The sequence below is a fragment of the Triticum urartu genome, chromosome 6A (genome assembly GCF_056163025.1).
Source record: "Triticum urartu cultivar PI428250 chromosome 6A, HENAU_Tu73, whole genome shotgun sequence".
Taxonomy (NCBI): Eukaryota; Viridiplantae; Streptophyta; class Magnoliopsida; order Poales; family Poaceae; genus Triticum; species Triticum urartu.
In genome coordinates, this window is record NC_141878.1 from 213842726 (window position 1) to 213858890 (window position 16165).

Genomic DNA, 16165 nt, shown 5'->3' on the forward strand with positions numbered 1-16165 from the left:
TTGCTACTCTGTTATAAATCCTTCAAGTACTGTGTGGTGTCAGCATTACTGATCCAAGGATGACACCTGAGCACAGAGATCAGACCGTTTGAGGTCTGGTCGCTACACTTGTCAAGTAGATCAAACTACTCTTTGGGTCTAGCAAGATCAACCTCTAGTTCAGCCTTCTCGGATTTTAGCACACGAGAAACAACGAGAGCATGATCAAAATCTTTCTTTAACTTAGCATGATCAACGTTTTGTGACTCCTCAAGAGCCAAACGAAGACCACGCTCTTCCTCAAGAGCATTGGAAAGATCCGAGATCTCATCGGCATAGTCATGACTATGCCCTTCCATCTTAGAGATGGTATCTTCGTGAGCCTCGATCATGTCATTGGCTTCACCAAGTTGTTCCAAGAGAGCAACAAAGTGCCTTTTAGATTTACCCTTAAGTTTGCCCATAAAGGCATCAAACTCATTCACCTCCACATTAGCTCCCTCATGTTCATCAATGCTATCCGTCGAAGAAGGATGATTAATGATGGTAGTTTTGATGTTGGAGGTTACCTTGTTGGTGGCTTTAGCCATGAGGCACTTGGCGGTGATGCTCTCATTGGGTGAGTCGAAGAGAGACACCCGTGGAGTCGTTGTAATGGCAATAGAGGCCATGGCAACCGACTCACCATCTTTATCATCGTCATCATCCTCATTGTACTCTTCTTGTACCACCAATGCCTTGGGAGGAGTCTTCTTGGTGAAGTTGCTCTTGTTGGGGAATGACTTGGCCTTGTCCTTTCAGATGAGCTTGCCACCATTGTCTTCCCTCTTCTCATACGGGCACTCCGCAACAAAATGACTCACATTGCCACAATTGTAGCAAGTCCTTACACGTTGCTTGCTCTTCGTGCCACTTGAGTTGTTTTTGTTAAAGTTTGGCCTTGAGTTTTTCTTGCTCCAAAAATGCCTTGAAGCAAGTGCCATGTGTTCATGATATGCATACTTTGTATCTTCGGGGTTGCTCTCCTCTTCTTCCTCTTCTTCTTCTTCAACGCAGAGCTTGGCCTTCAATGCAAGGTTAGGCTTCTTTTCCCTTTGAGAACGAAGCACCACATTGTCGGCGGTCTTGTCCAAAATGTTCATGGCTACAAACTCATCCAACACTTCGCTTGAGGTCAAAGTGTGGAAGTCCGGCCTTTGACGAATGACGGAGGACATGGCCTTGTGGTAGGGCATCATTGCCTTGAGGAATTTTCGCTTGATCCAATTGTCATCCGTGTCCTTGCTCCCGTGATCTCGGAGTGAGACCGCGAGTTTGGTTACTCTCCGATAAAGCTCACGAGGTTCTTCATCTTCTTTCATTGCAAACTCATCGGCCTCATCTTGCACCACTTCATAGTTGGAGCACTGAATGCTAGCACTTCCCCGGTAGAGTGAGACAACACAAAGACATGCGTCTTTGGCCAAGGCGAAGGGCCGAAGATGAGGTAGATCTTCGGGTGGAATTGCATCTTGAATGATGAAGAGAGCATTCTCATTGAATTGATTATCCACAACTTCTCGAGGAGTGAAGTTACTCAGATCATGCGGATAGAAACCTTCTTCAATGATTCTCCAAAGATTAGTGTTCACATGATTTAAATGACGTTTAAAGCGGTAAACCCAAGAATCAAAGTCCTCATTTTTGACAATCTTAGGGGGAGGACCGACATGATTCAAATGAGTGGAAGGAACCGGTCCACCATAAACAAGTGGTGGTTCCACATGAGCAAAGATGCCGGTGCCATTCTTACCACTAGAAGAAGGAGCCTTTTCGCTACTAGCTTCCCCCTTATCGGAGGTAGCATCCGTCACCTTGTCGGTGGGATTACCCACTTTCAACGGTGTGGTGGATAGTTTAAGCCCTTCAAGGTATTTAGTAAACATGCTTTCAACCTCGGCCGTCATGGAGGTTTTCAATGTCTCCAAGGCCACATTGAACTCCTCATGAGAGACTGAGGTTCCCCCATCGCCCGTAGACAAGATCGGATTCACACCGGAGTGTTCCTCCACACCGTCTACGGTATCAACCATACTCTTCGGACGCTAAAGTCCTTAATAAAGAGACGAGGCTCTGATACCAATTGAAAGGATCGATATAGTTGACTAGAGGGGGTGAATAGGCAACTAACAATTTTTAACTTTTCTTTACCAAATTAAACTTTGCATCAAAGTAGGTTGTCTAGATGTGCAACTATGTGAGCAACCTATATGATGCAATGACAACAACCAAACAAGCAAGCAAGAGAAGTAACACTAAAGAGCTTGCACAAGTAAAGGTAAGAGATAACCAAGAGTGGATCCGGTGAAGACGAGGATGTGTTGCTGAAGTTCCTTCCTTTTGAGGGGAAGTACATCTCCGTTAGAGCGGTGTGGAGGCACAATGCACCCCAAGAAGCCACTAGGGCCACCGTATTCTCCTCATGCCCTCACACAATGCGAGATGCCGTGATTCCACTATTGGTGCCCTTGAAGGCGGCAACCGGACCTTTACAAACAAGGTTGGGGCAATCTCCACAACTTAATCGGAGGCTCCCAACAATACCATGAAGCTTCACCACAATGGACTATGGCTCCGTGGTGACCTCAACCGTCTAGGGTGCTCAAACACCCAAGAGTAACAAGATCCGCTAGGGATAGGTGGGAGAATCGAAAATCTCTTGGTGGAAGTGTAGATCGGGGCCTTCTCAACCACTCCCGAGCAAATCAACAAGTTTGATTGGCTAGGGAGATAGATCGGGCGAAAATGGAGCTTGGAGCATTAATGGAGCTTGAGGGGGAAGAGGTGAGTCAACGGGGAAGAAGGGGACCCCTTTTTATAGTGGGGGCAACAATCCAACCGTTGCCCCACAAAATAGCCCCGCAGAGGGCGGTAGTACTGCTTGGGGGGGGGAGGTACTACCGCTGAGCCAGCGGTACTGCCGCGCAGAGGAGAGAAGCAGGGACCTGGACCCAGAGCGATACTACCACGGTGGTAAGAGCGGTACTACCGCTGCGAAGCGGTACTACCGCCACTACTGCCGCAACTAGTGCCGCAAAACCTAACACGAGAAAAGGAGCCCTTGAGTCGAGGCGGTAGGAGCCAGACAGGCCAGCGGTAGTACAGCTGCGGAGTCACGGTGGTACTACCGTTGCGGAGCGGTACTGCTGCTTGTGACCCCTCAGCGGTACTACCGCTGGGTAGCACGGTACTACCGCTGGGACCCAGACAAGACACATAGGAGAGAAAAGATCTCTCCATCGACGCGGAAGAGCTCTGAGGGTGAGAAGCGGATGTGTACGTGTTGATTGCACCCAAGCAATACCCCAGCAGACCCCCTCTTGATAGTACGGTGCCCTCTACGCAACTAGTCCACCGAAAGAGAAACGAAAGAGCTACACCGTCTTGAATGACACTCCGAGGGGAAGAAATCGTCTCGTGCCACGGATGAATCTCTGAAATACTCAAAGCACATGATTAGTCCGCAAACACGTTGTCATCAATCACCAAAACCACATCGAGAGAGATATGCCTCAACAAAGTTGTTATTTGTGTGCAGGTGTTGTTTACGTTGTGTTGCTTGGTTCTCCTACTGGTTCGATAACCTTTGTTTCACATCTAAGGGAAATACCTATCGCCGCTGTGCTACATCATCCCTTCCTATTTGGGGAAATACGGACGTAGCTTCAAGCGACATCACTATTCTTTTAGATCGATCTATCCAAGAGTTTGTACTAAAATAACACCAAGTTATTCTTTCTGATCGATCTATCAAGAGTTCATACTAAAATAACATGAAGTTATTCTTTCTGATCGATCTATCAAGAGTTTGTACTAAAATAACACCAAGCAAATTCAGATTCATAATACTCAATCCAACACAAAGAACCTCAAAGAGTGCCCCAAGATTTCTACCGGAGAAACAAAGACGAGAACGTGCATCAACCCCTATGCATAGATTACCCCAATCTCACCTCGAGAATCCGCGAGTTGAGTGCCAAAACACATATAAAGTGAATCAATATGATACCCCATTGTCACCACAGGTATTCATAGCAAGACATATATCAAGTGCTCTCAAATCCATAAAAGTATTCAATCCGATAAGAACGAAATCTCAAAGGGAAAGCTCAGTTCATCACAACAAGATATAGAGGGGAAAACACCATATGATCCAACTATATTAACAAAGCCCGTGATACATCAAGATCGTGCCATCTCAAGAACACGAGAGAGAGAGAGAGATTAAACACATAGCTACTGGTACAAACCCTCAGCCCCGAGGGTGAACTACTCCCTCCTCATCATGGTGGCCGCCGGGATGATGAAGATGGCCACTCGTGATGATTTCCCCCTTCGACAGGGTGCCGGAATGGGCTCTCGATTGGTTTTTCGTGGCTACAGAGGCTTGCCACGGTGGAACTTCCGATCTAGTATTACCCCCTAGGGTTTTTGGAGTATTTGGTGATTTATATGGTAAAGAGGGGGTGCGGGAGGTCACGAGGTGGGCACAGCCCACATGGGCGCGCCTGGGCCCCCAGGCGCGCCCTGGTGGGTTGTGCCCCCCTCGGGGCACCCCAGGTGCTGCTCTAGCCCACTGGATGTCTTCTAGTCCATAAAAAATCCACAAAAAGTTTCACAGTATTTGGACTCCGTGTGATATTGATTTCCTACGATGTAAAAAACAAGCAAAAAACAGCAACTCGCACTGGGCACTGGGTCAATAGGTTAGTCCCAAAAAATGATATAAAGTTACTATAAAATGATTGTAAAACATCCAAGAATGATAATATAACAACATGAATACTTCATAAATTATAGATACGTTCGAGACGTATCACTTGTTTGCATCATGTCATCGTTCTTATTGCATTACTCCGTTTCTCCATGAACTTAATACACTAGATGCATGCTGGATAGCGGTCGATGTGTGGAGTAATAATAGTAGATGCAGGCAGGAGTCGGTCTACTAATCTTGGACATGATGCTATATAATGATCATTGCCTGGATATCGTCATGATTATTTGAAGTTCTATCAATTACACAACAGTAATTTGTTTACCCACCGTATGTTATTTTTCTCGAGGAAGCCACTAGTGAAATCTACGGCCCCCAGGTCTCTTCTTTATTATATTTGCCTTCGCGATCTATTTTATTTGCTTTTATTTCCAGATCTATTAATCCAAAAACCCAAAAATACCTCGCTGAATTTTATTTTCTTTTATCAATCTATCACAATTTTATCCCGTCTACTTACCAATTTCTGGCGTCGTTACCCGAAAGGGATTGACAACCCCTTTAATACATCGGGTTGCGAGTATTTGTTATTTGTGTGCAGGTGTCATTCACATAGTGTTGCGTGGTTCTCCTACTGGTTCGATAACCTTGGTCTCATCACTGAGGGAAATACCTACCATAGTTGTGCTACATCATTCGTTCCTCTTTGGGGAAATACCGACGTAGTTCAAGCCGCATCAATCATCTACGCATAGACCTAGCTCACGATGCCACTGTTGGGAATCGTTGCATGAAAAAAAATCTACGCACACGCAATGATCTATCCATGGAGATGCATATCAACGAAGGGGAGAGTGTGTCTACGTACCCTCGTAGACAGTAAGCAGAAGCGTTTAACAACACGGTTGATGTAGTCGAACTTCTTCTAGCTCCGACCGATCAAGTACCGAACATACGACACCTCCGAGTTTTGCACACGTTCAGCTTGGTGGCGTCCCTTGCCTTCTTAATCCAGAAAGATGTCAAGGTTTTAGATGAGTTCTGTCAGCATGAAGGTGTGGTGACGGTGATGGTGAAGTGATCTCCGCAGGGCTTCGCCTAAGCACTATGAAAATATGACCGGGGGTGTAAAGGTGGAGGGGGCACCGCACACGGCTAGGCAATTGTCTGGTGTGTGTGTGTTAGGGTGCCCCCACATATATTAGGTGGGAGGGAGAGGGGAGGCAGCTAGGCGGCTCCCAAGTAGGCCGAATCCTACTTGGGATCTCCCCATGGCCGGTGCCCCCTGCCATATTTGCCGGAGGGGGAAGGAAAGAGGAGGGGGGAGAAAGGGAAGGGGGAGGCTGAATCGCCCCTTTGCTTTCTCTTCCCCTCTTTCCTTCTCCCTCTAGTTCGGCCCATATGGGGAGCGCACTAGCCCGTGGTGGCTGGTGCGTTTCCCCTCTTGGCCCATAAGGCCCATATCTTTTGCAGGGTGCCCGGAACCCCTTTCGGTGACCCGATATGTACCCGGTACCCTCCGGAACACTTCCGGTGTCCGAATATCATCGTCCTATATATCAATCTTTACCTCTCAACCATTTCGAGACTCCTCGTCATGTCCGTGATCTCATCCAGGACTCCGAACAACATTCGGTCACCAAATCACATAACTCATATAATACTATATCGTCATCAAACATTAAGCGTGCGGACCCTACGGGTTCGAGAACGATGTCGCTACTGTAGGATGCTGCTAACGCGACACTACGATCAGAGACCCTTCGAGATACTGTGTGCGATGCAATAATCGCAAACAGTGGTGTATGAAAACCATCAAAAATGTATAAAACGTTTGCGATGACGGATGCATCAAACACGGTTCAGATTTTAGTTGCGTGTGCGATGAAGGGCATACAGTTCAGTTCAATTAACTGTTTGCGATGAGGAGGAACAAAATAAACGGGCAGCCAGATGAAGGCGTGTGTGATACACAACATACGGTTCACTCGGATGAACTGTTTGTGATGAGGACGAACAAAAGAAACGGGCAGCCAGATGAAGGTGTCTGCGATATACATCATACGGTTCACTCAGATGAACTGTTTGTGATTAGGAAACACAAAAGAAACAGTCAGCCAGATCAAGGTGTGTGCAATATACACATGCGGTTCACTCGGCCCTTGTCGTCTGTGTGTGACCTCTGTGGCAACCTTCGCTCCCCAGGCGCCTCTTCGTGTACCGTGGCAACCGTCCACTAACTCTTCGCCTTTCCTATCGATTTGGAACTGCTGTCGCACGCTAGCTCTTCCTCCCTCCTCCATTGGCCTTCACCTTTCCTTCTGCCATTGTTCGATCGTCTTCTCCATGGAGGGAACAGGCCGGAAACGACCCCATTATTCTTGCCCCGATCTGAATGATGACACGGTGGACGAATTCATTGATCGGTGCGACGTCATCACCTTGGCTAGCATGGCAGGTTCGTTCAAGACCATTCCCGGCTCAACTAATAACATCATTATAAGGAAGCCAAGGGTCCAGGAGCGGTTTGATCTCCCCTATCTTCTTCGCCGTGACCCTGCTGACTGGCCGGGGACGAGGGAAGCCTCGCCTTGTGTAAGTTGATGCCACTTGATAATGATACATATGATGTTAAGGTGCCATCGCTTGAGGGCAAGGCTTGGGTAGGCGCAAATGGAGATTGGGTTGTTTATATTGGGTACAACTGCGAGTGGGAACTTGTGAATGTGTACACTCGTCACCGGGTTCCACTTCCAAAAATCTCAAACGACTGCACAGAGGTTGAGTGCACCGATATTCTACGTGAGTTCAAATACGATCATGCTGACTGTCATCTACGGAAGATAACAATTTGTTGAGTTCCCAACCTCTCTTGGGATTACACGAACTATGAAGTTGTTGCTATCTTCGACAAGCTTGTTGTCGTCCTTACTTCCACGCCTCGATGGATATTGCTCAAAAATCAATTTCTGTACACGGATGAGTACTGTGATGCAATCTAATACGAGGGTCTTGTGTTTGCTGCCACCACTCGTGGCACTGTTTTTGCATGGAATCCCGATGCTTTCGGTACGTTTTTCTTCCACCGTAATTATAATTATTTCATCCACATATCCTAATATCGATATATGCCAACTTAACAAACACCTTCAGAGATACTTGTAGAGAATCTTTATAATCACCCAGTTACGTTATGACATTTGATAGCACACAAGACATTCCTTCGGTATCTGGGAGTTGCATAATCTCATAGTCCAAGGAATATGTATTTGACATCAAGAAAGTAGCAATAAAACTTAATGATCACAATGCTAAGCTAACAGATGGGTCTTGTCCATCACATCATTCTCCTAATGATATGATCCCGTTATCAAATGACAACTGATGTCCATGGTCAGGAAACCTTAACCATCTTTGATCAACGGGCTAGTCTAGTAGAGGCTCACTAGGGACATGGTGTTTGTTTATATATTCACACATGTATCAAGGTTTCCGATCAATACAATTCTAGTATGAATAATAAACCTTTATCATGAATAAGGAAATATAAAATAACAACTTTATTATTACCTCTAGGGCATATTTCCTTCATTATACCGTCGCCCCTACTACTTGATGCCCCCGCGAAAAGAGGCAGAATCCACGTGCTGTTTTGCTTGCATTATAACTGGAACCTTAGCTTAGTCATGACTTGGCTTTTCACGTACATGGTGTCAAAAAATGTTGGAGGACGCCATGATGGAGAACCAATGGTGAAAATCATTCCAACCCATCAATGTGAATAGGTTTGGTACACCAAAACATGGAGCTACCAATGGCCCCAATTTGTCTAGTTACCGTGAATTATGACTTTGCAATATGAGCAATGCATTATGCTTCATCATGGTTGAGCATGTGAGCATGTTATATTGCCGCTTAAAAGAAGGATAGGTTGCCAAGTCACTACAAACATATTTTTTGCCAAGTTATCGTAGATGCAGCAAGGTAATGTTGGTTTCACACTGCTCCCATGTGGTTGAGGCGACGCATAATGTTCATGAGTATCTTGGGCTAGCTGTAGTGATAATGATGATGTCACAAACACTCTTTGGAGTTTCGAAGTTATTTTGTTTAACTATGCAATCAGAAAGCAAATGAAACAAACTTGTAAAAAATTCCTTCTCGGCTAGATCTTATGTTGTCTGGACATCATTCAAAATCTTGTTGTGATTTAGTGAATAAAGCCTATTATGGTTCAATTTTATAGTATAGCTCGGAGAGACATAAACAATGAAACTACCATTCCTTCTAAAATTGTCTTTTTACCCTAACACTGTGTTTTGATTGATTCGAAAAAAGGCGGTTGCTAGACATTGTTGACGCGCAGCCATCCCATTACGGGGTTGACGACCATCTGATTTCCCCCTCCAGTGTGTCCTCCTCCTTCCTCAACCACAACGCCTCGCACCTCGTATTTCAAAAAAGTTAAGTTAACCGCTCTGCCACGCCGCACGCTCTCTCCTTTGCTGCACCCAAAGACCCAACGATGCAACGTTGGTCGTTGAGGCACACCACGACAAGTTACCGTCGTCGTGGTCATGAGTTCGGCACCGTAGCCGCCTTGTCCACGTCTTGTTGCAGCACAAGGTCGATGCCCATCCCAGCAAAACCGAGTGACCGTCGTAGCGTCGTTGCCGAGCATGGTCGGGTGCCCAATAGTGGCTCCGCCATGATCCTGGGTTGCAGCTCCATCACCTATGGTTGCAGCATCCACGCGACTTTGTCGCAACTCTCCAGTCTCCATGGTGACGTTCCAGCAAAAAGTCATGAATACCATCACAGTTTTGCCATAGTGACATCTCTGGCAAAAAGCCGCGCCCACCGTTGCTTTTTAGATGTAGCACCGCCAGCCATATGTTGCAGTTCGTCGTCCCGTGGTTGTTGCATTGTCGTCGCCGCCCATCGTGGGTTGCAACGTCTTGTCAGTGACCGTAGCATCTGCTATCATCGGTTGCAGCTTTCGTCATCCATGGTTGTAGCATTCTTCACCGTCGATCATCGTGGGTTTGCATCTTCTTGTCAAACGGTTGTACCTCCTCACTGCGCTGGTTGCAGCCTTTGCCGCACTTCTAACAAGAAATGTTCATGGTGGTTGCAACAATTTTTCATCGTGGTTGTAAACCCGACGTCTGTCAGTTCTAGCAAAATTCCACCGTGGTTGTAGCCCCAGTGTCGATCGGTTCCAGCGCATGGTCACCGCGTCTCCAACATCGAGCTTGCTGGTCGCAGCTCCGGCCATCGTTGGTCGCACCGCCTGGGCTTGCCAATCGCAACATCTAGTGCATGCCCCGTCTAGCGTGACCATGGCCACTGTATCTAGTCGTCCTCTACACGAAAAGCGAATGGGATATTGAAGTACACAGGGCCCAAAAAAAGCATTGGGGGTTGGTTCTGCGACGTAGGGGAGAAGTGCTAGTTAGTAGCGGGGGTAAGGGGGGAGGGGGTGGCGTGCGAGCTCACCAGCGGCGGTGCCTCACCGGGGGAGGGGGAGAGAAGATGGTGAGAGAGAGAGAAGAAGAGGGGGAGGAGGCCGGTTGGGTGGCAGGGGAAACAAGTGGACGAGATGGATGCTGGAAAAAACAAGGAAGAGAAAGAGCCAGGGAGGATGTGCGAGAGACGCGCGATCCCTGGCAATCCAATGCATGACGCGCAACCGGCCAGCCGGCAGGAAACTCCCCTTCTCCCTTCTCGCTTTTATTGACTCAATAAGTTCTTGCTAAGTGATTATCAAATAGTCTCTTCTATATATATATATATACTTTAAAAAGAACGCAAGGTTTTGTTGTCCACCTCGTCACTCCCCTCTCGCCTTTTATCGACTTACTGAATAAAATTATATTTTCTTTGGCAAGACAATAAGTTCTCATTAAGTGGTTATCAAATAAAATCCTAAAAATTATTCAGATAGTTAAATCAAATACGTGATTTGATAAATTATTTAGACAATCACACTAATATGAAAGATAATCATGAGCTAACATATTATAGAATATTTATACCCGTCGCATGCACGGGCAATTATCTACTCCTTCAACTACCAAAATGTCATATATTTAGGAACATTAATCATTTATAAAAAGGAATCTATGTATGGTCCTAAACAGTTTGATCGACAACTGTTGGTGAACTTTATTTACACGGTACAGCTATCCCCATTTCCCCACTTCTACCGATCCCTCTCATCCGCCGCCTTCCCTTCTGCCTCACTCGCGAGCACCCGAGCTCGCCTCCTCGACACTGCGCTCCTTTCCCCTCGCCAGACCTGGCCGCGTCCACACCGCCCCCGATCCCTCCCATTCCTCCTCCCTGGCCGCGTCGACTGCCCGGATCTCCGCGCCCAGATCGCCGGGACACCCCCTCCCCTTGAGCATCTGGCGTCCTGACCGCGCCGGACTCCTCACTCTCGGAATCAGGTGGAGTCCGCCGCCTCCCCCCCCCCCCCCCCCCCCCCCCCCCCTAGTTTCCTGATTAAATGCTGGTTAGCCTCTAGTTTTCTGGTAAGAATAGATTTTGTATGCTGCTAACTTGTCACTACGTACCATCCTTGCAATTAGGCTGTCAATAACAGATTCATGCACACTATATGTTGCCCTTCCTTTGCTGAAATTGATATGTTTTACTTCTTGCTGGCAATTTTTTTGAGTTATGTTAGAGAGGGGCTGCAGATAACTTTGAAACGATGAACTTATGATGCCAACAGAAAACCATAACATGCCTATTGCGTCCCTTCAGGGCTGTTTGCTTGTACCAATGCTTACCAATGCTTAGCATGATCTAGGTTTTTGTTTTTTCGATGGTTTATTATTCAAGGAAAGGATAACTAGCTGAGGGAGCAGTCATCGTAGTTGTTGTAATGTGTGGGTACATGATGTTCATCCTAAGAAACACCCATGTGATATAGCTACTCAATCAAACTTGAGATATATCTATCACTATTTTTTTCTCTAGAATACGCACTAGTGTGCGTATCATGCATTAAAGAAGGAGAGGGGGGGGGGGGGGGCATCCACCAGTGATCAGAGTTTACATGTGGCGAGCAACCACCGTCGCCGTTGAGGGTGAGGCACCCTCGAAGACGATCTTGTTCCTATGCTTCCACATCTCCCAAAAACACAAGGAGATCATGGTGATGACGTCCCTCTGCCGGATCACCGTGGACGAGCAAGTCGTGAACCACTCTGCAATGGTGTCCTCCTGGCATGGTGCCCATCCTGGTTTGCCCAATGCTGCAAGCACCGCGCTCCACACCGATCGGGCGAAGACACAGGTTAGCAGAATGTGATTAATTGTCTCCTTCGCCTGATCGCAGAAAGGGCAGGCCGTCTGGTGGGGAAGCCCTCGCCGTGCCAACCTGTCCGATGTCCAGCATCTATCTCGGGCCACTAACCAGTTGAAGAAGCGACATTGCAGAGGGACTTTGGACTTCCAGGCTAGAACCGCATAAGTAGCCCTCTCGAGGCCCCAGAAGTTCGCCGCGTAAGCCGATCTGGCAGAGTAGTGGCCATTGTCTTCCCAAGCCCATCTAACGGTGTCTTGCGAGTCCGGCGCGAGCTGTATCACAGCGGTCGCCGACCAAAGGGCCAGATACTCACGAAGGGTGGCCTCATCCACGTCTGGGCCAACGCTCATAGCCCAGCTACCATCCGCCAGAGCCTGCGCGACGGTCATAGTCCTCCTCGTTCGGCAAGGCACACTCTGATACAGGTTCGGCGCAAGCTCTTGTGCCCTGTACCGTTGATCCACCTGTCCTCCCAAAAGATCGGTCGATGGCCATCGCCGACTGTGGTGAATGTAGCAGCTTGATATAATCTCATGGCAATATGGCATATATCTATCACTATGATGGCACGAATTTCTCTAATGAGCTGAGGGTGACAATTGTTGCGGGACAGCCTACATGTCATAAGTGCTTGGGGAAGTGAAAACCATTCCACCATGTCATATAAATTTCTCTAATGAGCTGAGGGTGACAATTGTTGCACGAATTTCTCTAATGTGCTGCTGGAGTGCTGAAGCCATAACCGCCTGGTTTGAAACAGACATGGGATCAGTGAGGTGGTAAAGTGAGGGGTTTGCTTGGGGAAGTGAAAACCATTCCACCAGCCAAGTCGAGGCATAGTGGATTTCCAGTGGACAGGAACGGACATGTGAAATTGTGATGGAGAAGGAGAAGAGGAGAGTGGGTAAGTGGAGTACTATGGTGTGTGACAAGTGGGTTCTCAACTGAGCTGGGTATGATTATCCAAAAATACCTGTCTCACGCTATCAAGCCCGACACCACATGGATCTCATAGTAACCTATCATATACAAATCCCACTAATTCTCTAAAGCTCATCTGGAGCAATGCATGTCCACATGGGAACCCCAAGTTAAAAATTAATTACAAGGCGTCAGGAAACTCTTAATTACCAATACCTAATATTGTCAACATCGACTCCCATTTCCAAGTCAAACTGAATGATTTATATTAAGGCAACACAGATCAAACTGTCCCTAAGTCAGACAACAAACATGATAGCTTTTTCTTCAGTGGTATTCCAGACATTTTAAACTTTGATTACAGCTCAGATAGCAAGCATCACTAAAAGCCAGTTCAGCCACTTCTCTGGGAGCCAGCCAGAAGCCACTTCTGGAGAAGTTTTAGCCGCCCAACATGCTTGTCATATAGTTGAAAGTTGCATGTTCTATGACTTTGTTCCCTGTGGGCTTTGCTGAATTTGATATTTACTGCATGGGTTTGCAGTAGACGGTTGGTACATGAAGGGAAAATTCAAGTATAGTTTAGAAAATAGACTTTCTCTATGCATTTATATTAAGATTAATAAAATTTGGGCTTGCTATAGCCAATACTTGGGAGGAAAGCAATGTATAATTGGGCTGCACATGGTTCTTGATTAGAGGGCAATCAACACCATCATCATCAGTGTAGAATATGTGATGGTTAAGTTTTTTAATCTGGATCAGCGACCTGTAAAGAAGCAGGGAGTTGAATTATGATTATGATTGGTATCTAAAGATGACATTGGTTTTGACCCATATAGGCTGCCTGCTTTGTAGTTTCTTTTACTTTCAGTTACATGGACCATATGTCTTGAAATGAATCTTCTCATGGCACCCTAATGAGTAAACTGCAGTTCATACCGTTCATCTTGGGAGATCGACTGGTTGTTGGGTTATTGTTAGCTGTCCTACTAGAATACTCAAATTTTGTACTGTTTGTGATGTGTTGAGGACTTGCTGTGGAGGTTATTTTGTGTAACATATATTGTTCAAGGTTTAGAATATGGGTGTGTGGTTATAGAATCTCTGGTTCAGATTCCCATAGCTTGCTGTAGTTTATTTTGGATGATCTATTTCTCTTTCTTATTACAGGATGTAAATAACTGGCAAAGAAAGTTGCTTTTCAGCTATTTTCCTGTTATGTCCGTTTATGCAATTCGTGTCTTACTCGGTGTTTGTTTTTGCAGGTGGATGCTATTTGCAGGCTGATAAAGACAACTAACTTTGTTGATCCTGTGGGCAAGAAGTATGATCCGGCCCAGCTCCAAGGAGTCACTTAATTATGACAACAATAGCCAGAAAGTTTATCCTCAACCCATTGATGAAAATATGAATCAGAACATGGGCAGTATGATTGGAAGAATATTCAACAACATATCCTCTTTAAAGGCTGCATACATTCAGCTGCAGGAAGCTCACACCCCATACGACCCAGACAAAATACAAACTGCTGATAAGCTTGTCATAGATGAGCTCACAAGCCTTTCAGAACTCAAACATACTTACAGAGAGAGAAATCCTAAGCCAGTGGCAGCATCACCGCAAGATTCACGCTTGCTTTCTGAAATACAGGAGCAGCAGAACTTGTTAAAGACATACGAGGTCATGGTAAAGAAGTTCCAGTCCCAGATCCAGAATAGAGATACTGAGATTATCCACTTACAGCAGCAAACCGATGAGGCCAAACATCGGAAAACAAAACTGGAGAAGAAATTGAAACAAAGGGGCTTACTTAACAAGGAGTCAGAGGAATCTGATGAAGAAGAGAGCTATTTCTCTGTTGAGCTGACACCAAGCTTGTTTACATCTACTGCTGATAATGCATACCAATCAATACATGAGTTCTCAAAGCCCTTGATCAACATGATGAAAGCTGCAGGTTGGGATCTTGATGCTGCTGCTAACGCGATTGAACCTGATGTAGTTTACACAAGGAGAGCTCACAAGAAGTATGCGTTTGAGTCCTATATCTGCCAGAGAATCTTCAGTGGTTTCCATCAAGAGAACTTCTCGATCGATGCTGCTAATGCCACTGTTTCCAATGAGGCTTTCTTCCATCAATTCCTCGCAGTACGAGCCATGGATCCTTTGGATGTATTGAGCCAAAACCCAGATTCAGTTTTCGGTAAGTTCTGCAGAAGCAAATACCTATTACTTGTGCACCCAAAGATGGAAGGTTCTTTCTTCGGCAATATGGATCAGAGAAACTACGTCATGAGTGGCGGGCATCCAAGGACACCTTTCTATCAGGCATTTCTCAAGTTGGCGAAGTCCATATGGTTGTTGCACAGGCTGGCCTACTCTTTCGACCCAAAGGTCAGGGTCTTCCAAGTGAAGAAGGCAAGCGAGTTCTCGGAGATTCACATGGAAAGTGTTGTGAAGAACATCATCTTGGATGAGAATGCCGAGAGGCCTAGAGTCGACTTGATGGTGATGCCTGGTTTCTTGATCGGGACTAGCGTCATACAGTCTCGAGTGTACCTTTCTGGTGTGAAGTGTGCCGACTGATAAGTGTTAGGGTTGCCTGAGAAGATTCCGGGCGTTTCACACATCCTGCAAGATCATCGTACATCTTGTATGTAATGCCGCCTCTCCAAAATGTTATTTGTATGAAATGTGGTAGCAACACCTTTTCATAAAAAACATAGTATGCTTTGGTCATTCGAGGACTGTAATGTGTGCTTTGTCTGTTTTGTAATATATGTAAATCCTGTCTTTGGTCTACATATAAGTTATGAAAAATTGTCAATGTGGTGTGGATGTCGCTATCTGTATGGTGATTGTACAGCCATTTGCAAACTGGCATTCAGTTCCTCATTTTGGTGCCCAATCTGGCTTTTGTACTGCCTAATAATGATGATACTCCATTTGTATGGAGTAGTATTTTGTTTGTTCTATACTGCATTTGTAGCCAATGTGTAGACGGAATGGGCATCTGCAGCAAATTGTTTAGGACACACTGGGTATGATCATTTGATTTTGCTGTGCCAGTTACTTCATGGATCTTTTCCATGTAAAAAACAAAAGGGTCCTTAGCGAGCGTCGCTAAGAGCACATCGTAAAGTAAACTAGAAGAGCCAAACCGGTGATCTTCCCAGAATTGATATTTT

General features: G+C 46.0%; 1 protein-coding gene across 1 annotated transcript; it reads left to right on the top strand.

Moving 5' to 3' along the window:
- Positions 1 to 10925: 10925 nt before the first annotated feature.
- LOC125512672 (protein GRAVITROPIC IN THE LIGHT 1) lies at positions 10926 to 15815 on the top strand. Its single transcript, XM_087527597.1, has 2 exons — positions 10926 to 11187; positions 14243 to 15815. Exon 2 carries the CDS (start codon positions 14304 to 14306, stop codon positions 15561 to 15563), a length of 1260 nt encoding a protein of 419 aa, XP_087383723.1. The 5' UTR covers positions 10926 to 11187; positions 14243 to 14303; the 3' UTR covers positions 15564 to 15815.
- Positions 15816 to 16165: the final 350 nt, after the last annotated feature.